The 26,275-nt window shown below is 39.1% G+C and overlaps 1 protein-coding gene across 4 annotated transcripts in view; it reads left to right on the plus strand.

Moving 5' to 3' along the window:
* GRID1 (glutamate ionotropic receptor delta type subunit 1) overlaps positions 1 to 26,275 on the plus strand; it is a 1,182,427-nt gene that overhangs the window by 1,097,760 nt on the left and 58,392 nt on the right. For all 4 annotated transcript variants that reach the window (XM_060768968.2, XM_060768967.2, XM_060768969.2 and 1 more), the window contains exon 13: positions 12,546 to 12,741. In XM_060768968.2, the coding sequence (XP_060624951.1) occupies positions 12,546 to 12,741 (196 nt within the window). The remainder of the gene's footprint in view (positions 1 to 12,545; positions 12,742 to 26,275) is intronic.

Raw genomic sequence — 26,275 nt, forward strand, 5'->3', positions numbered from 1 at the left:
CAGTCAACAACAGAGGGAGAGGTTGCGTCCGCCATTAACGAATCGATTCGTAATTGTTTCGTAATTGTTTCGTAATTGTTTTGTAATTTACGAAATTTCATAAATATCGAACTTTTTAAAAGAAAAAAATCGGAATTCTTTTAAAAATCGAAATGCAAAAACCCCCAAAAAATGAATCGATTTTAGAAACAAATTTTTCCGTGGTTGCCCAGCCCTAATAAATACGTGAGAGGAAGTCATAGGAGGGAGGGAGCAAGCTTGTTTTCTGCTGCCCTGGAGACTAGGATGCGGAACAATGGCTTCAAACAACAAGAAAGGAGATTCCACCTGAACATGAGGAAGAACCTGACTGTGAGAGCCATTCAGCGGTGGAACTCTCTGCCCCGGAGTGTGGAGGAGGCTCCTTCTTTGGAAGCTTTTAAACAGAGGCTGGATGGCCATCTGTCGAGGTTGCTTTGAATGCAATTTTCCTGCTTCTTGGCAGGGGGTTGGACTGGATGGCCCATGAGGTCTCTTCCAACTCTAGGATTCTATGATTCTATGGTTCTAATTGTAACAAATATAAACTTATTAGTATTTCAATGGGAAGTGTGGGCCTGCTTTTGGCTGATGAGATTGGATAGTTGTTGTTGTTGTTGTTGTGTGCTTTCAAGAGTTCGGTTGACCCTGAGCGAAGGCCGGGTAAATGACCTTGGAGGGCCGTATCCGGTCCCTGGGCCTTAGTTTGAGAACCCTTGATATAGACAGTGGATTGGCTAAAAGTTCTCCAACCATCTTTCATCAATCCCTGTTTGATCCACATAGCCTGTCCTGCTTTCCCTGATACTGTTGCACCCAGGTATGGTGGAAGAACCTTTTTTAAAAAAAATAAAAATAAAAATAAATGTATTTATTGAATTTTTGCATATATATATATATATAAAACCAAAAATATATAAAAGTAAAAAAAAAGTTTTAAAAAGCCATTTGAAGGAATAAAGCAGAAAAGTGCTGGAAAGAAAAAGGAAAAAAGGACTAAAAGAAAGAAATAAAGTATTTAACTTCAGATCTTCCTTCTCATGGGTTGCTTGCTTTTTTTTTTTTTAACAATCACTTTTTTCTTTTGTTTATGTGTGCTTCTCCTATTTTTTTCTTCTCTTTTTTGGAATACATCTCTTGCTATTTCTTCTATTTGTCTATGTGGTTTTTCTGTCTTTCTCTTTTTGTAAGTATTCCATCATTGGTTTTTAGTCTATTTCTTTGCTCCCCAATCCTTGATGTTTTGTCATTACATATGTCAGTCTGTCCATGTTCCTTATATCTAAGACTTTAATCATCCACTGTTTAGTCAATTGTATTTCTTTTACTCTCCAATTCCTTGAGTATACTATATTTGCTGCTGTAATCAAATAGTTTAGGAGTTTTATTTATTTTTATCTAACTTTTTGTCCTTTATTCCCAAGAGGTAGATTCCTGCTTTCAATTCTATATTTATATTTAGCATTTTCTCAGTTTCTTTGTGTATTTCTTTCTAATATGCTCTTGCTCTTTTGCACAGCCACCACATGTGGTAGAATGTACCTTCTTTAGTTTCACATTTCCAACATTTTGTATTTCTATTTCTATAGCATTTTCTTAATTTGTGAGGTGTGATGTACCATTAGTACATCTTGTGCCAGTTTTACTTTAGATCTTGAGTGTATGTTAGGGCTGGGCGGTTTCGTTTCGTTAATTCGTAATTCGTTAAAAAAATCATTAATTTTTCAATTACAAAACGATAACGAACCAGTCTGGAGCAATTTTTTTAAAAAACGAATTTTTAAATCGTTTCGTAAATGTTTTGTATTTCGTTATTGTATTCATTTCGTTATCGTTTTGAGGTCGTTTCGTTATTATTTCCGCATGTCTGGGGCATGTTTTATAGTTGTTTTTGGTTTTCTAAGGGTTTTTATAGTTGTTTTTGGTTTAATTAAGTTTCAGAAGTTCCCCCTGTCCATTTGGAGGTTTTTTAGCGTATTGCGCGGTCGCGTCCGCCATTAACGAATCGATTCGTTATTGTTTCGGAAATCGATTCGTTATTGTTTTGTAATTTTTTTCACATTTACGAAATTTCGTAAATATTGAAGTTTTTTACAGGAAATTTTTGTAATTATTTTAAATAATGAAACGCAAAACCCCCCAAAAAACGAATCGATTTTAGAAACAAATTTTTCTGTTGTTACCCAGGCCTAGTGTATGTTAATTTTAATTTTCTGTTCCAGATGTCTTCCCATTCTTCTATTCTATATTAATATTTGTTCATCAATTCCTTTACCTGTTCTAATTTGGTATTCCACTCCAGTATTTTTTTGCAGTTAGTTTTTTTATCTGCCAATAATATTTTGTCCCAAAATGTTTCTTCCTCTGTGAACCCTGTTATTTTATTTATTTATTTATTTATTATTCAAACTTATATGCCGCCACTCCCCTGGGGCTCAGAGCGGCTTACAAGAATGGCTAAAATCTAACACAATTTGAAAACAATTTAAAACAATTTAAAAACAGCAATATTAAAAATCAAAGGCCTGTTGAAACAGGTATGTCTTACATGCCCTGTGGAAAGCTGATAAGTCCTGCAAGGCACGGACTTCAGGTGGCAGAGTATTCCAGAGTGATGGTGCCACTGCTGTAAAGGCTCTGTGTCTGGTTGCTGTTAGACGCAAGGTCTTGACACTGGGAATTTCCAATAGATCTTGGTCCTCAGAATGGAGGGATCTCTGGGGTTGGTAGGGGATGAGGCGGTCCCTCAGGTACTTTGGCCCCAGACCATGCAAGTCCTTAAAGGTGAGTACCATCACTTTGAAAGTGATCTGGTGCTCAATTTTGTCTTTAATGAAGTATTATCTTAATTGTCTATATTGGTACCATGATACTTTTTTTGTATTTTTGTTTTATTTCATCTTGAGTTTTCATTGCATAGTTACCCTCCTGTTTTTTCAATATTTCTTTATAGGTTGGCCAATTTTCCCAGCCTTCTTGGGGTGGGGGGGAGGGGATATCCAATTTGGTGTTTTTCAATGAAATCTATCCTTGTATTTTTCCCAAACTGTTAACAAAGCTGGTCTGATAGTGTGGTTACCAATTTTTTAAGATTTTTTTTTTGTCTTGCCATATTATAAATATGAGTACCAACCTGTTCTCAAATCATGTCTTTCCAATGTCAGAATTTCTTTTTAAATAACACCCATTCACTGATCCATATTAGTGCACTTGCTTCATAGTAAAGCTTCATATCCAGCATTAAGAAACCACTTTTCTTATCGTCTGTCAGATTCAGTAATTTTATTCTTGATTCCTTTCCCTGTGTAGCAAAACACCTAATTGTAATGTATGTTTTAAATGTGTTTATTGATGTTGGGATATGATAATTGCAGGCCAGCTTATGTGTCGCCTGAGCTGAGGCATTGCCATAGTGATCGAACCAGCTGTTAGAATGTATCCAAGTCAGAGAAGCCAAAGGGGCGGAGCTAACTGCCACTTGGCAGGGGCAGGCATTTTTAAAGAGTCAGTTTTCTTTTAGTCAGTGGACAAAAGTAGAAGTTGGGTTATGGTGTGTGAAGAAATTGAACCTAGGGGTTTAAGTTTTCAGTCTGTGTGTTTACAGAGTCAATTGGACCTATTTAAATTAGTAATTAGCTCGTGAGCTAAGGAGAAAAGAAACCCCAGTAGAAATCCATAACTTCAGTGGAGATAGCTGAAAGGAGAAAAAGGCAAGTCAGTGCCTTGAATTGTCAGTTAAGAAAAGAAAGACACTTCACAGTGAGATAAGTTTAAAACCAGTCTGGTGGAAGTAAAAGCCATACTGAGAGTTATATTGGAAACTGTTTAACTAAAGTCAACTGTAACAACATTTAAAGGAATACAGAATAACCATCAATCGTTGTACACCTGTGAGTCCTTAAATAAATATTTCCTTGATCAGTTCCATATAATTAAGACTTATGTCCATTTATTGAGAAGAAGATTTACCTCAGAAGAACGCAGCTGAAGAAACGATTCTGGTTGGGGGAATGAGTTACTCCTTTTAAAAAGAAGTGCCACAAGTAAAAACATTTTAAAAGTCAATCCTCGGCTACACATACCACCATTACTTTAGTCTTCTCATTGTCCTGGTTATTTATATGTGTGTGTGTGTGTGTGTGTGTGTGTGTGTGTGTGTGTGATTTGTTCGTCGTATTTTACACCCTGCCATATAAAATTTGATAGGTCTGTATTCCAGTCTTTTAATACATTCATATTTCTTAAAATTGGTAGGTTATGAAATAGAAATATCCTTTTTGGCAATATGTTCATTTTAATCGTTATGATTCTTCACAATAGAGATAGGTTTAGATTCTTCCATTTTTTCCAGATCTTTTTAAATTTCCTTCCATTTTGTCTCATAATTATTCTTTAGTAACTGTGATTTTTTAACTACAATTATGATACCTAGATATTTTATCTTTGTTGCTAATTGTAGTCCTCATACTTCCTTTAGTATTCCTGTCTTTTCTTTGAAATGTTATTTGTAATTAATTTTGGTTTTGTGCTATCAAATCAAATCAAATCATTTATTTCAGTCATTGACCAGCACAGGAAATAGAGTCACATTTTCATACAAACTTGGTATGTTTGGTACATTAAAAATATAAATATAACTACTGAAGCACAATATGGATGAGGGAGCGGAAGGGAAGGGGAAACAGGGTAAAAACATACAATGCCCAGATCCATCACCAAATTGTAGATTCAGGGAAGAAGATTACTGGACACACAGTTAACTTTTGGGACTAGTCATTCCCTGACGGATTTTGTATGCTGCTGCACAGAACTTTGCAACATTGTAGGTTGTAGCTGAATTAGTATCTGCAAGTAGCAGGGAGGTATAAAATTGTCCTGAATGGCCTGGGTGCTTGTCTATCAGAGGTAAAATAAGCCTGGCACGGGTATCCCTGTAGAACGGGCACTGGAGGAGCACATGTTCTATTGTTTCTACATGACCCGAGTCACAGGGGCAGACTCTCTCTGGGAAAGGGATCTTCCGGTAGCAGCCTTCGAGTACAGCTGATGGGAGAGCGTGACATCGAGCCAGGGTGAAAGCCCTTCGATGAATGGGAACCTCTATGTTTGTTAAATATGCCATAGGGGAGGCAAGATATCTGCTGTCTTCATTGATAAGGAAGGTTGGAACTGAGGCCAGATCTAGTTGTCGCTCTGAGTCTGTGATATGTGGTTTAATAAGTGCTTTGGCTTGATTGTAATCCATAGCGAGTAGTAGACCTGGAGAAAATCCCAATGAGGAGATTTTTGATGCTACCGCCTGCTTTCATGTGGAAGCATGGTTAGTGGGGCAAGACCAAAGGGTGCAAGGGATAGTATGAGCCAGAGGTTGAGTATGCCCACCGTGCTATTCATCCAACCTGGCCTCCACTCTCATAAAGCCCGTCTCTAGTCGCAGGGTGGGATTAGGAACGCATTTAGGGACCTGCAAGGCCGATCTCAGAAACTTTTGTGCTATTGATTTTAAATCCCACTAAATCCCAAAATTCTTTTATCTTTGTAGTCTAATTTTAAATATTCTGAATCAGATCTTCTACTCTACATATCACATTTTTAAAAACATGATTGAGATCTCAGTCCAGTTGGCTTTAGTACTGGGTGGTTGTTGTGAAATCATATTGTATGTTAGAAAAAAAAAGTACTTTTTCACATTATGTTAATGTTCGCCTATCAGTTAAAGAAGGTGTAGAAACAATGGGAACATTATGAAGGGAATTAGAATCTTTAGAAAAATTATCTTCTCACATTATTTTATGATAGATCTCTTCCTTGAGATCATTCTTCTCCTTCACTCTAATGTTTCTAATTTGGCAGTTTGAGGACAAGGTTCTCTTGTAGTTGGAGCCCAGACTGCTGCAACTATAGTAAAGAATATATTCTGTGAAGAAGAATGTGCAAGGTTTTGACTAAAGCAGAATAAGCAAAAAAATTTAGTGCTCTGCAACCATAAAGAATGATGTTGAAGTTTACATGGCATATTTTTAGGTCTTTTACTAATACTAAGCTTTCTGATTATTGGTCCTTGATCTTCTTTAAATTTTTATCTCAGCTGCTATTTGTGATATATCTAAAACCAAATTAAGATATGTACAGAATGTACAGAAGAAAAGAGGCACAGGAAGAATTCCAGACAGTTTGGACCATTCACAAACATTAGGCGAATAGTGACTGATATTATTCACAAGCCTTATTTAAAGCTTCTTAAAAGCTTAAAGTGATAGAACTCCTTAAAGTAACTTAAACTACTATAGATGTTTCAATCAGCTTAAGAGCTTGAAGAGTTTTGTAGTAGTAGATGCAAGATGCTCAGTGGGAAAGGAGACACTCAAAAGGCCCTTATGCTTGGAGTAGGGAAGGGGAAGGATTAAGAGCTATGGGATATAATTGCATTGCATGGTAGTGAAATGAATGAATAGTAAAAGTGAATAAAAAGAAAGTGTATTATCTATCTGTCTATGCATTCATCCACTGGAAGGATTTTACTCCACTCTTCATTAAAGGTGGCTTCCAGAGTGGTTTACAAAGAAATAAAAAGTGTAAAAGTCATGATACAAAAGGGACAGAGGAATAGGAAAACAGAAGGAACAATTAAGCTTTTGGTCTTGACAATGCGGTAATGTTTGTTTTTTCTTTGTTTGTTTGCTGTGAGTTGCCTAAGAAGACATGAGATTCCCATAATGGCAACCATGTCTGCCACTAATGAAGCAATTCAGAAAATTTGGAAATTTCCTAATTTTTTTTCAGAGAAATTCGGAATTCAATTTCAAATCGAAACAACAGCACCCCCTACATCTGAAACCAATTTTTTGGATCAACTAAGCTGTTGATTGATCCAAAAAAATAGTTTCAGATGTAGGGGGTGCTGTTGTTTCGATTCGGAATTGAATTCCGAATTTTTCTGGAAAAAAAATAGGACATTTCCAAATTTTCCAAACAAAAAAAAATGGTTTCGGATGTAGGGGGTGCTGTTGTTTCAATTCGGAATTGAATTCCGAATTTTTCTGAAAAAAAAATAGGAAATTTCCAAATTTTCCAAACCAACCAAGCTGTTGGTTGATCCAAAAAAAATTGAATATTTTAATTAGGTGATGTGGGTACATTACATTTTATTTGTACAATCCAATTTTAAACTATTTTTAAAGTTTATAAATAAAGCCTAATATGTGTGATATGTATATATGTGACCAAACACATGAACACAAAGACATCTAGACATCTTATGCCATATCTCTGATTATTAGCAAAATAAATACATTTAGAAAAAGTGCTTTAGAGGTGTTTCCTGTCCAGTGATGGCCAAACACCATAGTCTATAAATACCATAAAATATATAATTGAGATGAGAGGATGCCTTGTGACTACAAATTTTATGTAGATTGTGTCCTGTTGATCTTCCTGGTAAAAGTGCAACAAGCATTGCCACGTCTAATGTCTTTTGACATTTCAAAACATCTTTCTGTCTTTTAAATCAGGCATGGACAACCCATGTTGGAAAGACTGCCAATGCATCCTGTTTTGGAGTCCTTGTGCCTCACTTCTCCCCTCACAAATCATGTGGGAATAGCAATTTCTATTCCCCCTGTGAGGAAGCAGAATTGATTGCCCAATTGGTTTTTTACTCCACCTTGTTTACCAGAGGTTGACCTCTGCAAAGGGGCTAGTACCCAATTTTGTCCCCTCAAACCCAAATACTGATCCCAAATACTGTCTATGTCATCTCCAGTATGATAACCAGACATGGTATAAGTTTGTATCACAATTTTGAGAAGAACTCTGAAAAAGTAGAGATATTAGGCATTCTCTATGGAGTGTTTTTCTGCATGTTTCTGTGGTTTCTCAGCTCTCTGTGATGCTTGGGCAATGCTGGCCTTCAGGGGCTGTAAAAAGGGGATCCAGGAGCTGCATATGTAAATGTTTGTGGTTTATATTTTACCCATTCAAGTTGCATGTAAAGTCATCATCTTAAAACATTCATTAGATCCCTTTAAAAACTTATTACAACACTGCAGCATTTTAAGAAGTCAAGAAGGAAACCTTAACTCACAAACTAGATTAAAAACATATCTCAGTAGGGCTCATAGGCTGTAATGGATAGATAGTTCTTAATGTGGCACTGAAATAAGAATGTCAGTAGCAGTTGCCTTTCAAAAGGAGGACATTCCAGAATGTTACAGATGGGAATGCCCTGGCTCACATCCCTGTACAGGGTACTGCTTTGAGAGACACAACAGAAAAGCCCTGTCCTCTCACCCATTCTTAACACAGTGGATTCCCTTTGGCTTTATTCTCCTCTGAAGTAATGTTTGTCAAGGGAGTCACTCCTGTCACCTCTGTTCCTTCCTATGGGTTTGCTGTGTGGACCACTGTGATCTTCACCAGGATTATTTGGATGTAGGGTAGGCTTGTGCCTTCAGGATAAACCTTGATCCGGTTCATGTCTCAGCTTTTGGTGGGGCCCTGTTCCATTTTTGTGGGAGCCTCCCAAAATCGGGAGGACAGATACCTGTTTTTACTTTGGGTGCCGAAATATCCGTTTTCTATTGGCCATATATATATATATATATATATATATATATATATATATATATGGGGGGGGGGGTTCCCAGGCTCCCCTTTCTGTCATTTTAGGAATTTAAGCTGTTTTATTCTAGAGGAGAAGAACTCAGCTGCAGTCATGCATGAGCTTTAAGGTGGCCTCTTACCTGTTTCTACTCTAGAGGAGAGGTGCTTGGCTGCAGTCAGGTGCGCACACTTTTTGGGCCTGCACACCACACACGCACTCTGTTTTTCCAAGGCAAGGAGACAAGTTCTGGAGGCACTCCGTTCCAGTAAGGCACACATGCAGGGCCTCCATGCCACATGCACACTCACTCTTTCCAAGGCAAGGAGGCAAGTTCTGTCTTTCTTACTCTAGAGGAGGCACTCAGCTCCAGGAAGGCACACATGCAGGGCCTGCATGCCACATGCACACTCACTCTTTCCAAGGCAAGGAGGCAAGTCCTGACTTTTTTACTCTAGAGGAGGCACTCAGCTCCAGGATGGCACACATGCAGGGCCTGCATGCCACATGCACACTTACTCTTTCCAAGGCAAGGAGGCAAGTTCTGACTTTTTTACTCTAGTGGAGGCACTCAGCTGCAGACAGGCCCATACACTGGGCCTGCATGCCACACACACATTCTTTCTTTCCAAGGCAAGGAGGCATGCCACATGCTCACGAAAGCAGAAGGGGAGTCAATGATCGACTCCTGCTTGCTTTTGTGTCGAGCTTCCCATAATGTATTCCCAAACATAATGAAAGTACTGAAAGAGCAGATGTAAGACAGGGAAACAGATCTACATGCAACTCTAGTGGAGGATTACTTAAATCCTAATCAAAAACTGCTAGGAGGAAGACAACAAAAAGCACCCCCTTTCCAGCAAGCTGGAACACATTATATGTGTTTATGTGTTTGGTGAGCAGGTTGTATTGTAAGCACTCACAATATGTCAAACCTGGTCCCCATGGCCACAAACATATTTTTCAACAAGAACTGCCAGAAAGGGACTTTTCCTTTAATTCGTTTCTGTCACGATCTCTAAATATGGGTAGCCCTGAAGCACCTGTCCAATGTAATAAACAAGGCAATACCTTTGATCCTGTGCAATGTGTGTTTCCGTTAAGCACAGATCAGTTGCAAGCAGTCAACAAATATCTGAGATTAAGGGCAGCAACTTCCATAACAAGAAGTTTGCCTTTCAAATGAATGTAAACGTAGCACAAATTTCTATATTCTTTTGTGATTGTTCCAGGAGTCATTTGTGATAGTTCCCCCTTCATGTGTTTTTGCAGTTGTTTTGATTTTTTTTAAATAATCCTGCCCTCTTCCATATACCCCTAAAGCTCAAATCTTGAATATTTAGATGTTGTTATGCATGTATTTATAGTGATTTTTTCAATGTTGCATTTCTTCAGCAAGATGAGTATGGAGTTTGGGGAGGGGGAGAGATGCTCCCTGTTTGTCTGGCCACTAAAAGAAGTCAGTGAATAAATACTAATAAAAAGAAGGAAATTACCATTTCAAATGTGCTGGATGAAAGTGATATCTCTGGTGTTTTGTGACAGTTATATATTCATTTAGCGGTGGCTGGTGCAGTAATAATTTAGAGTACTTTCATATTTAGGTTTGGCAGCCTAATTCATTTTGATCCTCCAAGTACATCAAAGCTTTGTTTTTGTTTATGCTATAGCACTAAAACAGGGAGACAACAGTCTGGGAGAGGAGAGTTAGCTCCTCATTCCACCCTTTGACAGCATTACTTCACACATGCCCATTAGAACAAGATGTTGTCTTGCTCTAATTGTATGCAATATATGAACAATAATTAGAATTATGCCGCTAATGTGAAATCATTATTTTACTTTATTTTTCTGTCTGTTATATATAATGCATAAATATCAATATATATTCCACACTTGTGCTAATGTAGCATGCAGGAGAGAGTGTTTTGTAATGACTTTTCTTTTAGCACAGCATGCCTCTTGAGTATTTCTTCTGCCCATTTCTAGTGTATTCCCTTATCATTTATTACGTTCTCCTTGTTATTGAGGTCTGTGTAGCCAAGGAGGATGTATTCTATCTCATTTCCAGATGAAGCTGAGGGATACAGAGAATATATTGTCAACAAAACATATAAATAACCCATAACAAAATTTTATAAATCCTGAAGAGATGACAAATAGAGTAAATGATGCTTAGGGGATACTAGACACTTGGTAATACATCCAGACATCTAAAATTTGTTGTGTTACTAGAATCATTAGATCATTATTATAAGTTGATCATTATTATAGGTTCTTGTGGGTTTTTTCGGGCTATAGGGCCATGTTCTAGAGGTAGACCTCACTACCTCTGAGGATGCTTGCCATAGATGCAGGTGAAACATCAGGAGAAATGCCTCTAGAACATGGCCCTATAGCCCGAAAAAACCCACAAGAACCTAGTGATTCCAGCCATGAAAGCCTTCGACAATACATTGATCATTATTATATTTCAATTAGTGTCTCACTGGATGCAGTTTAGGATACATTCCTTGATGTGGATCAGGATGGTCAATATCAAACCTCTAAAGCAGGCCTGCACAACCCATGACCTTCCAGATGTTTTTGGACTTCAGCTCCCAGAATTCCTGACCATTAGACAAGCTGATTAGGGCTTCGGGGAGTTAGAAGTCCAAATACCCAAGGGCCACAGGTTGAGCAGACCTGCTCTAAGGTATTGTGAAACTACAACTCCTATTAACCCTAGTCAGCATAGCTCATAGTGAAGACTGGCTGAGAGTGCCTGCAGTCCAAAAATATTTGGAGGGCCTCAAATTGTCCAGTCAATGTATATTTATTTGTTTATTTGTTTATTAACTTTATTTGTACCCCACTACCATCTCCCCAAGGGACTCAATGCGGCTTACATGAGGCCGAGCCCAAACACAAGAACAAAAACAATAAAACATCAATACAAGCAATTAAAAAACATAGACAATAAAATACACAACATTTTCAAAAAGCAACACATAAAGCAGTGGGAAGGCCAAATGTAGAGTTAAAATTGGAAATAATGCTGGGCCATGAACGAAAGATGATATTGGTGTTTGTGGAGGGCATACAAGCAGACTCAGGGAAATGTAAAGTGCTTTGGAGGACAAAGTGCTATGGGATTCATTATTCCGGGAAGGCACACTGGAACAGCCACATCTTCAAGATCCTCCTGAAGACTGCCAGAGTTGGGGTCTGTCTGATGTCTTTAGGGAGTGAGTTCCAGAGTCAAGGGGCCACCACCGAAAATGCCCTCTCCCTTGTCCCCACCAAACGCGCCTGCGATGCTGGTGGGATCGAGAGTAGGGCCTCTCCGGAAGATTGAAGGGATCGTGTGGGCTCGTATACAGAGATGCGATCACGTAGGTAGGCGGGTCCCAAACCATTCAGGGCTTTATAGGTAAGAACCTGAACCTTGAATTGGGTCCGGTAGATGAATGGCAGCCAGTGGAGCTCCTTGAACAAGAGGGATGACCTCTCTCTGTAAGGAGCCCCAGTTAACAACCTGGCTGCCGCCCGTTGGATCATCTGAAATTTCCAGGCCGTTTTCAAAGGCAGCCCCACGTAGAGTGCATTGCAGTAATCCAGTCTAGAGGTGACTAAGGCGTGGACCACCTTGGCCAGATCTGTCTTCCCGAGGTACAGTCGCAGTTGACGCACAAGTCTTAATTGTGCAAAGGCCCTCCCGGCCACCACTGACGCCTGAGCCTCAAACTAAGTGAAGAATCCAGGAGGACCCCCAAACTGCGGACCTGTGACTTCAGTATATAAGTGGTGAAAGCAGAAAGGAAAAACCTACTTTGGATATCTGATGTGTTTTCTTTTTTTCAGACAAGGAAATAAATCATCTCTGAACTAATAAAATTGAACTGCTCTCATATCTTCCACTAACATATCAACTATTCTTGCATTTCAGAACTTTTCAGGATCTTTCCAAACAAATGGACGTATCTTATGGCACCGTCAGGGATTCTGCTGTTTATGAATACTTTAAAGCAAAAGGAACAAATCCTTTAGAACAAGACAGCACCTTTGCTGAATTGTGGAAGACAATCAGTAAGAATAATGGAGCTGATAACTGTGTGGCAAATCCTTCTGAAGGCATCAGGAAGGTAAGAAGGGATGAATCATGAATTTGTCCATAGAAGATTTTTACTCAATATCTCCATGTAAGGTGATTCAAAGCTATTTTATGTTTTGAGAAGCAATCAGCCAGTAATAAGATGTGTTTTAAGGACAAGCAAAGAAAATGAAGCACGGGTATTGCAATGCTAGTTATTTTTCCTAACAAAGCTTGCAAGTCTGTTTAGAACTAGAATCGTAGTGTCTTTCCTTTCCTATTTGACATAGAGATAGGCACTTCAGTGACAATCAGAATCATCCTGCCTTTGATAAACTTACATTTGATTTCTGACTTTTCCATAGTTTTTGTTCTGATCCATTGCAATTTTATTTGTACTTCTTCATGAATCCCTGATTCCTAGATTATTTTCACTGGGTGTTATTTCAAATTCTTCTTTGTACTGCATACATTGCTAAGCTAGTCATTTACATGGTAATTCTAAACACAGCCTCATAAAAGGCTTTCAGTGGGTTATAATATAACAATTGTAAAATAAATACATACATACATACATACATTGAAAATAAATAATGTAGTACAAATTCAGAAGCTAACATTCTGTGCAGAATGCAGCAAATATGTGTGTGTGTGTGTGTGTGTGATAATCATCTCAAAATACAGAGGCCGCATCTAAACTCCATATAAGTATACTAGCCATCCCCTGCCATGTGTTGCTGTGGCCCTGTCTGGTGATCTGGAAAATAAAGTAATGAGAAAGCATTGGTTTCTAATATATGTAATTTTTTTATGCTTGTAGGTAACTAAACAGTATTTCTTCTTGTTTCTTTGTCATTGTTGATGTGGTTTGCCTACTCTGGAACATGCAACATATAATTATACTTCTTTAGGGGTCCCTTTCAAATCTAGGATACTATATCTCTTTGTGTGAATCATATCTATCTATCTATTAGGGCTGGGAAATTCGTTTTGTTAATTCGTAATTCGTTAAAAAATTCGTTAATTTTTGAATTACGAAACGATTACAAAACTTTTTTTTAACCTGGAAGTGTTTTTAAATATCGAAACGGCAGGCGCCAAAAATTTTTGTATTTCCGTCCATTTCGGAAATAAGTAAGATGGCCGCCTGCCGATGCTTGCTGAGAGGGCGAGCTTTTACTTTTCCTTGGAAGGGAGAGGGGCGAGCGAGCGGCGAGCGAGAGGGCCCGCCAGAGTGAGTGCCTGCCTTCCCTCCTTAATAATAATTAATAATAATTAATCCCTATTCTACTAAATTAATAATTAAATTTAAAAAATATTTTAAAAATATTGAAAAAAAAGGGTGCCATCTTTACAAAATGTTTTGTAAATATTTACGAAATTTCGTAAATACCGAACTTTTTTTTGCAAAATTTTGTAATTATTTTAAATATCGAAACAAAAAAAAACCCCAATTACAAATCGATTTTAGAAACAAATTTTTGCGTTGTTACCCAGGCCTACTATCTATATCTATGGCTGGATGGCTCTTTGTCAGGAGAGCTTTGATTACGTTTTCTTGCCCTGGTGAAGGGAGTTGGAATGGATGGCCTTAAGGCAGCATTTCTGTTGGTCATGGGAGTTCTCTGTGGGAAGTTTGGCCCAATTCTCTCATTGGTGTGGTTCAGAATGCTCTTTGATTGTAGGTGAACTATAAATCCCAGTAACTACAACTCCCAATTGTTAAGGTCTATTTCCCCCAAACCCCATCTGTATTGATATTTGGACATATGGAATATTCATGCCAAGTTTGGTCCAGATCCATCATTGTTTGAATCCACAGTGCTCTCTGGATGTAGGTGAACTACAACTCCCAAACTCAAGGTCAATGCCCATCAAACCCTTCCAGTATTTTCTGTTGGTCATGAGAGTTCTGTGTGCCAAGTTTGGTTCAATTCCATCGTTGATAGAGTTCAGAATGCTCTTTGATTGTAGGTGAACTATAAATCCCAGGAACTACAACTCCCAAATGACAAAATCAAAAAAAAAAGAGTGATGGTCACTCTTTGTGTTGTGAGACATTTTGTTGCCAAATTTGGTGTGATTTCATTCATTGATTCTTTTGTTTTTAAGGTACTCATTATGCACAGACCATTTTTATATATATAGATTACATGGCAGTGTAGATGGGGGTAGAGACTTCACCCAAAATGGATTCAGTTCTGAGTTTGAAGTTGGAGTCTGTCAGAAATTGAGATTTAAGCTTGCTTTAGTTGCTCTCAGCAGGTGCAATGAAAAACAAAACTAAAATCTCATCAGTTTTAATATAAATGTCTTCCTAGAATCATAGAGTTGGAAGAGACCTCATGGGCCATCCAGTCCAACCCCCTGCCAAGAAGCAGGAAAATTGTATTCAAAGCACCCCCAACAGATGGCCATCCAGCCTCTGTTTAAAAGGCTGTTTAAAATTGCTCCTTAATTTCATCTCAGTACTTCAAGTGCATGTCATAATTTCTCCTTCCTCGCTCCACATAACTGAGACATCTGAAAAACTAGCAAGATTGTGTATGTTTTATGTCTTTTCGGTTCTATTCAGAATAATCTACTAATATGGATTTCAGAATGTGTATCATGGATGATTTTACTTCTTTCTTTCTCCATGTATCTTCCCAATTTATATAAACCTCATGTTTGCCTCATTAGTAGAAAACTGCTTGGAAAACCTATCTCACTTGCACTATTGGCACATGACAGGGATCACTTCACTTTCCCTCTCATTATGCATGTGAATATACATATTTCCACCTAAGTTGTTATCAGGCATCCTGCTATGTGGAGGTGCACAAATACTAATACTGATCTGCATGTATCCACATACACAAACTTTCTTTAAAAAATAAATGTAAAAATTCAAACATAACTGAGCCCACTTCCTGGTGGAAATTATCATATGTCCTACGCGCCTTGGTCACCTCCCACCCACCTATTCAGCCCAACCCAATTTATCTCCCAACTCTACTGTGAAGTTTTCTATTGAGGATGGCTACATGACAAAATACTTGGAATAGATGTAAATTTTCAGCCAGAATGTAGGATCAATGCCTTTTTAAATAGTTATTGAAGGACCAAAGATCCAGTTGAAATACTGTTGTGAACCAGATGCCTTAAAGGAGCCAGACACAAGTAAAAGGTCCAAACAAGATTTATTAATACAACAAAAATAGCTTAGAAACACTTAACTCAGTGTATCTAGCAAGAAAACAAAGTCTGTAGCAAACTGCTATGCAAAAAACGTAACTAGAAAATAATCCGGATTATAATGGAATATAATCTGGGATAACAAAAAGTTCCAGCAAACTGCTCCAAAGTCACAGAGTTCTTGAAACACAAAGAAACAAGGTGGAAGCAAGCAAAAACATTTTCAGAAAGCAGTCCCAAGTCGAAGCACGTCCAAAAGCAGAAGTTCAGGTCCAAAACGCGATGTCGTTGTCCAAAAACAATCCGGAGTCAGAAGGAAAGTAGAATTCAGCACTTACGAGATTCCAGTCAGTAGAAACAGGGTAACGCAGCAATCTGCAGCCCCAGGACCCAAAGCAAGAGTAATGGCAGCAACAATGTCCCAAGCCCGAATACAACACTTTGCCTACTGCAAAGTCCCCAATGTTTGATACCTTCTTTTATCCTATAACTCATTATCGGATGATGAACTGCTCTCCACCCTGTCTTCATCACTCTCAGGTGCTTTAGCTTCCACAGCTGCTTGCCACCGCCTGTCCCTCCAACTTTTCCAGCATCTATCAAGACTTAGATCACCCATGTATTACCAGGTTGCCAGTCTCCTGAAAACCCTTCAAACTCATCACTAGATGTTGGTTGCGTACATATGTCCCTGATCTCTTGCACATGAGTCCAGTCCAGCCCATCCTCCTCTCCATTATCACTCCCAGTCCCATCACTCCCCATGAACCTCATAAAGTCTTCCTCTTCAGTTGGAGCCTTAAGTATTTCACCAATCTGCTTCCTTTCCCATTCTTCATCTGACTCTTGCTCCCGAGTAACCCACTTCAAACCTCTACTCCCATCTCCCTCCTCCTCCATTTTGGAATCTGAGAAACCTTCGAATGAATCAGTATCTGTAGGTGTCATGAATATCTCTCTAATTTGTTTCCTTTGCTGCTCTTGTTCCAACACCTGAGCAGCCCTCTTTCCCCTTCTTCTACCAGTTGTAACTTGACCAGCACACTCTACTACAACAAATACTGTGTGTCAGGAAAGTGGATGCTACAAAATAAATAGAAATTTAGTTCATGTAGGCAAGCCCCAAGATAAATGAACAAATTTCACATTTGATCCTTCAGATGGAATGTGACTATATCCATAATTGGAGAGCAAACTTTCATAACTCTTTGTTGCTTCAGCTGGTGTTTTATTTATTCACTCTCCTCCAGTTGAGAAGTAAATGCAGGGCTCTATCATCTATCTAGCTATCTATCCTCCATCTATCTGTCATCTATCACAACTTGTGAAAAGGATAGAAAGAAAATTAATGCAGAACCATTACTTCTACTGGAATGGTGCTCAAATAAAAACGAAGAAGGAAATAGAAGGAAGTAATAGTGATAATCAGTAAGCAAATAAAGCTTTTATTGATTAATCAGTGAAATCACATTTTAATTAGGAAGACTGAGAGTTAAAAGCTCATCAGTTGATTTCATAACACAGCTTTGGCTCTGGTATATATCTGGATTATGTACAATTATTAAAAATGGTATTTCCTTTTGAAAACAATTAGTAGCCTTCCTTGATTCAGTACAAATTCTATTTCAAAAAGACATTTCTATTGATGTTTTTATAATATGCCCAATCATCTTAATTTAACCAATTAATTAAAAATCAACTTCCCTTAATTAGATAAATTAAAGCTAAAAGAACTAGCTCTAAAGAAGTGTTTGAAATTGTATGTAACAGATGCAATGATGGGAAAATACCGTGAATGACTACATTCTGTTGCCAGTTTATTTTATTTTATACAATTCTCAATACTGTAGTTCACTGTGTTCAATCGATGCTCTTATCATATCCTTCTGAAGAGTGAGCACCAGCTCTGGACATTCTTGTTGTTCTTCTCCGCATGAGCATATGTTATACTAGAAAATCAAAGGTGCACATTTAATGGACTGAAGAAAATATAATTATAAATACATACCAGATAGTTTTCATATAAGAACCTTTTCATGAATCACCATTGTAAAATTGTTGCCCTACTTTAAGTGGTGTGGCTCTGATCTATGAAATCTTGGAATGGGTATCTTAAAGTCAATATTTAGAATTCTCAAGCCAAGTACTTCCGTGCTTCTGATCAAACAATAACCTCCAGGATTCCATAGAGTACAGCTATGGCAATGACAATGGAATCATAGTGCTCTGTGAAAAGACTGTAAGTCCTCCAAAATCTGCAATCACAAATTGTCCAAGAATAAAATTATCACCCCTTGAAAGGGTGGGGCATTGCGCTTCAAACTAATACCACTATATGCCTTTCCCAAGACAGAAACAGTCCCCAGCCTCAATCCTTCACAAGATGGTAATATCAGCTGTTTTGAATATGGAGTTTATTAGGCTAACTAAAACAAATCACTAGATAAATGATTGTCCGCCGACCCCCCGAAATAACGAGACCACACAAGTGACTGGATTGAATATGGGCAACTTTATTAATTGTTACCTGTTAACTTTGACTGGTCCCAAATTTGGTGGCAACGCCGAAGTAGCATCCCTGTCTGCCTATCCCTCAGCTATCTGGGGTACAAACTTGTTCTCTTGGGAACCAAATCCATATAACCATGTAAATAACTCAATCGGGGAAGCCTCATTCCAACTAACCAAACTCAGGCTCCCCTGTAAACTTAGGGCATCCATCTTCACCTCACCTGATGAAAGCCACCTCAGGTGAGTGTTTAGTCAATAGCCTCTGACCCCTGAAGGGTCTAGATATCAAATATTAACCTTCTCTATCTGTTTTCCGTGACAGCCTATTTAACACCACACCCTCCCAATTAGCCCAGTAACAGTATAGGGTAGGCGAAAAACCCACCTAGAACATAGGTGAGGAAAAATTCCTACCCGGCTCCCTAGTGGCAACCATAATATACTGCGGGCGGGCGAGGTGGGCAAAGACAAGCCGCTTCTGAGTTAAGTTGGGGCGGGGTGTTGGGAAGAGGCCCAGCCCCGCCCCCACAATCTCTGTCGGGGTGTGGGGACAAACCCCTCCCCCTCTCCATCTTCGGCGGAGAGGGGAAGCTTCATATTCCATCACTACAAGCAGAGTGGTTAGTATTAACTTGATAACTCACAAAACCATTTCTAACTTTTTGTGTGATTGTAACTTTATTTATTTATTTACTGTATTTGTATACCGCCTTTCTCAGCCTATCAGCGACTCAAGGCGGTTTACAACAAATCAGTACACATAATATCAAAGTGCAAATTAAAACATAAAAACAATATAAAACCACAACACAATAAAACCGACATCAGTAGTGTCTCATTGTTGAAGCATTGTCCAATTCCATTGTCTAGTCATTTCATTTCTTATGTCAGTTACTCTGCATTTGTAAACGCTTGCTCGATATCATTGATATCGTGTGTGTGTGAGAGAGAGAGAGAGAGAAGGCACCATATCCTGCATAAACTGTCATTTTGTGCCAGTATTTATTTATTAATCACTAGCCATCCCCTGCCACACATTGCTGTGGCCAAGTCTGGTGATCTGGAAATAAAGTAATGAGAAAGTGTTTGTTTCTAATATATGTAATTTCTTTATGCATGGGTAAACAGTATTTCTTGCTGTTTCTTTGTCAGTGTTGATCTGGAGATTGTCTGGTTTGCCTACTCTGGAATATGGAACATGGAAATTGTCCTTCTTCAGGGGTCCCTTTCAAATCTATTATACTATATCTGTGTGTGTGTGTGAATCATATGTCTATCTATCCATCCATCCATCCATCCATCCATCCATCCATCTATCTATCTATCTATATATCTATCTATCTATATCTATGGTTGGATGGCTTTTTGTGAGGAGGGCTTTGATTACATTTTCTTGCCCTGGCGAAGAGAGTTGAACTGGATGGCCTTAAGTATTTTCTGTTGGTCATGAGGGTTCTATGTGGGAAGTTTGCCCCAATTCTGTGGTTTGTGGGATTCAGAAAGCTCTTTGATTGTAGGTGAACTATAAATCCCAGTAACTACAAATCCCAAATGTCAAAGTCTATTTCCCTTAAACTCCATCTGTGTTCATATTTGGGCATATGGAATATTTGTGCCAAGTTAGGTCTAGATCCATCATTGCTTGAGTCCACAGTGCTCTCTGGAAGTAGGTGAACTACAACTCTCAAACTCAAGATCAATGCCCACCAAAACCTTCTAGTGTTTTCTGTTGGTCATGGGAGTCCTGTATGCCACGTTTGGTTCACTGCCATAATTGGTGTTCAGAATGCTCTTTGATTGTCGGTGAACTATAAATCCCAGCAACTACAACTCCCAAATGACCAAATCAAATTTTTTGAGTGAAGGACATACATTGGGTTGTTAGTTGTATTGTGTCCAAATTTGGTGTCAATTGGTCCAGTGGTTTTTGAGTTCTGTCAATCCCACAAACGAACATAACATTTTTATTTATATAGATGTCAGAAGCAAATTGAGAATACAGTTATAATGTATTTAAAAAACAACAAACAAAGTTAAAAACTTGGCACTATGCTAAATTGCCTTTGAACAGAATCTGACCACTTGGAGTGCCTCTGATGTCACATTGCAAGAAGGTCCTCCATTTTGCATGCTGCAGGGCTCAGGTTGCATTGTAGTAAGTGGTTTGTGGTTTGCTCTTCTCCACATTCACATGTTGTGGACTCCCCGTGTAGCCACATTTCTTTAGATTGGCTCTGCATCTTGTGGTGCCAGAGCACAGTCTGTTCAGTGCCTTCCATGTCACCCAGTCTTCTGTGTGCCCAGGAGGGAGTCTCTCATTTGGTATCAGCCATTGATTGAGGTTCTGGGTTTGAGCTTGCCACTTTTGGACTCTTGCTTGCTGAGGTGTTCCAGTTTCTCATCCGGTATCACTGATTGAGGTCTCGGATTTTAGCCTGCCGTTGACTTGCATAGAAAAAGCCTTGAAATCCAAAACTATCAACCTTGGCCTTGAAGCTTTTGATTGACTTGTTGGATTGAAGCTTTGAAGTGACTGTTTTAACTCTTCTTAGCACAACACTGTTTTATTTTCATTCTTCTTCTACATTATGGGATAGTTCTTGCATTTATAGTATTAACACAGTAACAGGGCACCTATAAATACACATTACATAATACCAAATGTTCCATGTAAATGCATAAGGCATAACAGGATTGTCAAAGATGATAAATTCTGGTAGCTGAAGTCCAAAACATTTGGAGGACAGTGATTGAGGACCAATGATTTAAAGAAAGTACATAACTCAAAACTGGTCCATATTGCTCTTGCATTTTTCTGTATGTTTATTTTTAATATATGCATTGTTATGCACATTTTAAAAGCGTAGCCGTTTTAGTTGGGCATGTTTTAAAAGGCTTCTCAAAAGTACACAGCTTCATGCCCATTTTGTTTTCCTCAGAGTGCAATCGAATGAAAATGTCTCATTTCCAAGTCAAGATTTGCTCCATTTTCTGTCTCCAGAAATGGAATACAGATATTTTCATATGAACCTCCCCCTGAAGGCGCAGGTTCGCAGTTTGGGAGTGATCCTGGACTCATCGCTGAGCCTGGAACCCCAGGTCTCGGCGGTGGTCAGGGGAGTTTTTGCACAATTAAATCTTGCGCGTCAGCTGCGCCCGTACCTTGGAAAGTCTGACTTGGCCACGGTGGTCCATGCTCTGGTTACATCCCATTTAGACTACTGCAACGCTCACTTTGTGGGGTTGCCTCCAAAGACTGCTCGGAAGCTCCAATTAGTCCAACGTGCACAAGCCAGATTACTAACAGGAGCGGGGTACAGGGAGCATACTACTCCTTTATTGCGCCAGTTCCACTGGCTGCCAATTAGCTTCCGAGCACAATTCAAAGTGCTGGTGTTAACCTATAAATCCCGAAATGACTCCGGCACAGTTTACTTGTCCAAACAGATTCTCCCCTATGAACCATCAAGATTGCTAAGATCTTCTGGAGGGGCCCTGCTCTTGGTCCCACCATCCTCGCAATCGCGTCTGGTGGGGACAGGGCCTTCTCGGTGGTGGCCCCTCGGCTCTGGAACTCTCTCCCACTGGAGATTAGAACTGCCCCTTCTCTCCTGACTTTTAGAAAACAGGTAAAAACCTGACTCTGGAAACTGGCATTTGACGAGTGAGTTAATAACTCGTGACTACACGGGCGGATGGTAATGAACTACAATTTCCTTTTGACGACTTGGCCTATGTAATTATATGATTGTATTTTGGTATTTTAATGTTTTAGTGTATTATGGGATGTGATGTTTTTAAACGATTGTCTGTGATACTGTTGTTGTGAACTAGCCTGAGTCCCTCTGCGGAGGTAAGAAGACCAGTATATAAAAGTTCTAAATAAATAAATAAATAAATAAATAAATAAAATCCAAATCCAATAAATATATTTTCTGCTCCTAACAGTTTTTCTTTCCTCGTGTAACAAGAAGTAGCTAAAACTGCACATTTCCATAAATGCTACCGTGTCTGTCAACTGCTTGTATGCATACATTGTTGCATGCATCCACATCTGGTTTTAGGCCATTTTGTTTTGTCAGTTGATTTAAATTTTGAGATGTAAAGCAACATGTCATTTTCATTCAACCATCACTAGAATTTGTTTTGGACTTGCATTTCCACACATTCATGCATCCATCTATATAATCTCTACTATTTTATGCATATAATTTTAATGATTCTAAAGTTAATAGCAGCTAATAGAGTGGATCAACAGAAGTTGTACGAATCCTACTACAATATCATGTGCTTTTATCAAATGCTAGCTATTTTATATGTGAAATGTACCAATTCATCTCTCTCTGCACTGACCTCACAGCGTTGGGCATTCTCCAATGTCTCCCATCATGGGGTCAACCAGGTGAACCTCTATGTTTTTACTCTGTGTTATAGAGGGGATGTCCCAGGAAGTTGTGTGGATGTCCAGGAATAACTTTAGCCTGAGGAAGAGTATAGGACCAACGTAGGGAAACCCAAAGTCAGAATCACCTCTGAGATACAATAACTGTGTCTGTTGTATGGGTTCATGGACCCCAAGCACTCTTACATTAAACTGTTACTGTTCTGTCGTGCTCTGGGCTTGAGATAAATTGCTTTTAAAACAGGACGTGTAACTTTAACCCAGCGGGAAGCCAGGGGGCCCGAAGAGAAATTCATAAGGATTTTCACCATAAACAGTCTTTAGAGGGTTTGTGAAATATAACAAGTCTTTTATTGGTGAACAATCAACAGAAACTTCCTTTGTCTTCAAAAGGTTAAACAAATGCTTCCAGGCCTTTGTGCAACTGGTGGCTTCTAACTGTTACTTTTACTCTAAAGGAAAATCCCTTTCCAAACTTCTCCCAGGCTGACTCTGAACCTAAACCTAACTGATGTGGGCACCACTACTGGGTTGAACTGCATCTCAAAGCATCGAGTGAACCTACCATTAGGCCTGTAGTCACTTCAGCTGGAGTTCTTAGATATGCAAAACTGCTTTTCCCTCTGAAATTCCTCAGAGCTTTAGGGCTGTTCCCCTGGGAATCTTTGGGAATCCGTTTGCTCTTAAGACTGTTCTCCCCCGGAAAGTCTTAAGGGTTGAAGCCTTTGTACAGGAGAAGTCTGTATACGTCCTGTACATTGACTTTCCTTGCTGAGACTGACTCAATTGTCCTGAACAGGGGGCGGAACCAAACTTAACGATGATGGACAGGGGGCCTGCCCTATAACTGCAAACTTTAACAGGAAGTGACCCTTCTGCAGAAACCCAAGCCTTGGGCTGCAAGCAAACACTTAATACAAAGCAAATAAAATGGGAGCTTCTGGTACAGCTGTACCAGCACAGTTGCAGAGGATGACTTCAAAGGGGCAGGTCCTAGACACCATTACCCCATCCCTTAATTGTCCTTTGTTCTTTTTCATAATAATACATAGCTGAAATGACTTTCAACTTTTTCTGTCTCTTCGATTGATTAAAATGGGTAGGAATTACTTCAGAGACTTTGTTTCATTTATGGAGGGTAGAAAAGATAAATTGCCAAAATGTTTTATTTCTGGAGCACCTGGCACATATTGATATTGTTATAAAGGTTTTGATGGAGAAAGTAGTAGTAAAACTGATACATTCCCAGGCCTCCTGCCATTTTTCAAGAATCCTGTGATTTCAGTTGCATCTGAACATCTGTTTCCATGTACTATTGGGAGTTTTAAAAATGCAATGCATCTAAGGCAGTTCTTCCTACTATTATCCATCTCCATTTATTGCTATGTATATCTTCATTATAGCTGTCACTGTCATAAAGAAGCAACCTTATGTTTTTATCCACTGACATTTTAAGGTAAGGCCTGCAAGTATGTATAGATGCCAAACCAGGTTGCATGTGCAAGTGTGATACACCTCCCAACACCAACCCAAGAAGTACACTCACACATGATGTTGGGATGAACAATGGCCACAACTCATTTATTGATAACAGGAACAAGTGTTGGCAGCCAAGCATGGGTCCTGGATCACGATCGGGCAGCCCACTGCTGCCCGATACCTCAAGAGCCAGGGTGCCACTGGCACAATACCGGGCAAATGTAACTCGGCACCCTTGGGGCCACTAGGCGTTCCCCCTTACCGCTAGGGGGGGATACCAAACCAGATCCAGGACCCATGCCCCACACCAACAAGGAGTTGTGAAAAGAAGCATGAAAAACAAGTAACTGTTAACAGGTAACCAGGACAAGGTAAAAACAGCAACAAAAGTTAACCGCCAATGAAAACATAAACCGCATGCAGGGTGGGTGGGATGGATCAGCTGTTGCAGGCACAGTGCCTGCTGGGGAGCTTTGGGCAGCTTTACGTAGGCTGCCTGTGGAGAGGGAGAGGCCAGCTCAGGCTTCTCCTGTAGTGAGGTGTGGCCAATTGTCCATTGGTCAATTGACCTGCCGGCAGGAAACCTTCCTGCCATCCGAGGGGGCTTCTGGGAGGAAGAAGCCCCCCTGAGGCCAGAATAGGCCCTGAACCTCAACTTCCCTGGTCCGGTTAAGTCGGGCCATGCCTTATATGAGCAAAATAAAGAAAGTTGAAGATTTTGAGAAATAGAATATCAATTAGTAGTATTTATAACATTATTGAAACCAATCTTCCATAAATTTAGTTTAGTAGGGGCATTGTGGGATATATAAATGCCTAAAACTAATCAATGTAATTTGTTTTCATAACACTGTATAAAGCTACTTCTCAGATGACATAGTAGTTGAATAGGAAATATGTTGCTATCTAACTAAAAGCAAATAGAATATACAAACATTCATATTAGAATATCCTAGTATTCATCTCTTCAGGTCACATAATATAATTTAACCACACTCCGAAGAGCTAGAAATGTTAATGTTAGAAATAGATCCTTAAGAAATTTCATTAATTTTATCAAACTCTTTTGCTTCTCCTCAGTATTTTGAAATATAATAGAATTTTGATATAAGTGATCTAGAATTCTTGAGAAATGAATTTCTCTTTCTCCTGGAATTGTTCTGTCTTCAACTCTTTTGGCTTATCTGGATATTTATAAAAATATTTTGTTTGATGAGAACCAATTTCATTAGCAAATGCAGACTTGTTATTGGTCCGCATGGATAATAAAGAAGAATCATAGAATCACACTGCTAACTATATGTCTTGCATATGTCACTTCCCTGCAGTCAGGCTCTCAGTAACTTATATCCGGATTTGCTCCTCTAATATGCCATTGAATCTAACACGGACCTCAAGTTTCAAAACCTTGAAACTAAAAAAAAGTACTTGCTGCCAAAGACAACATCCAGAAAATCACATTGTCTGATTTTTAATGAATTTATTTACAAAATATGGTAGAAAATAAGTATTTGGTCCATAACAAAAGTTCATCTCAATACTTTGTTATATATCCTTTATTGGCAGTGGCAAAGGTCAAATGTTTTCTGTAAGTCCTCAGAAGGTTGACACACGCTGTTGCTGGTATGTTGGCCCATTCCTCCATGCAGATTTCCTCAAGAGCAGTGATGTTTTGGGGCTGTCGTGGGCAACATAGACTTTCAACTCCCTCCAAAGGCTTTCTATAGGGTTGAGATCTGGAGACTGGCTAGCCCTTGAAATGCTTCTTACGAAGCCACTCCTTCATTGCCCTGGTGGTATGCTTGGGATCATTGTCATGCCAAAAGACCCACCCAGCCACAATTCATCTTCGGTGCCCTTGCTGATGGAAGGAGGTTTGCACTCAAAATCTCATGATACATAGCCCCATTCAGTCTTTCATGTATACAGATCAGTCGCCCTGGTCCCTTTGCAGAGAAACCACCCCAAAGCTTGATGTTGCCACCCTCATGCTTCACAGTAGGTATGGTGTTCTTTG

The sequence above is a fragment of the Anolis sagrei genome, chromosome 3, assembly GCF_037176765.1.
Source record: "Anolis sagrei isolate rAnoSag1 chromosome 3, rAnoSag1.mat, whole genome shotgun sequence".
NCBI lineage: Eukaryota > Metazoa > Chordata > Lepidosauria > Squamata > Dactyloidae > Anolis > Anolis sagrei.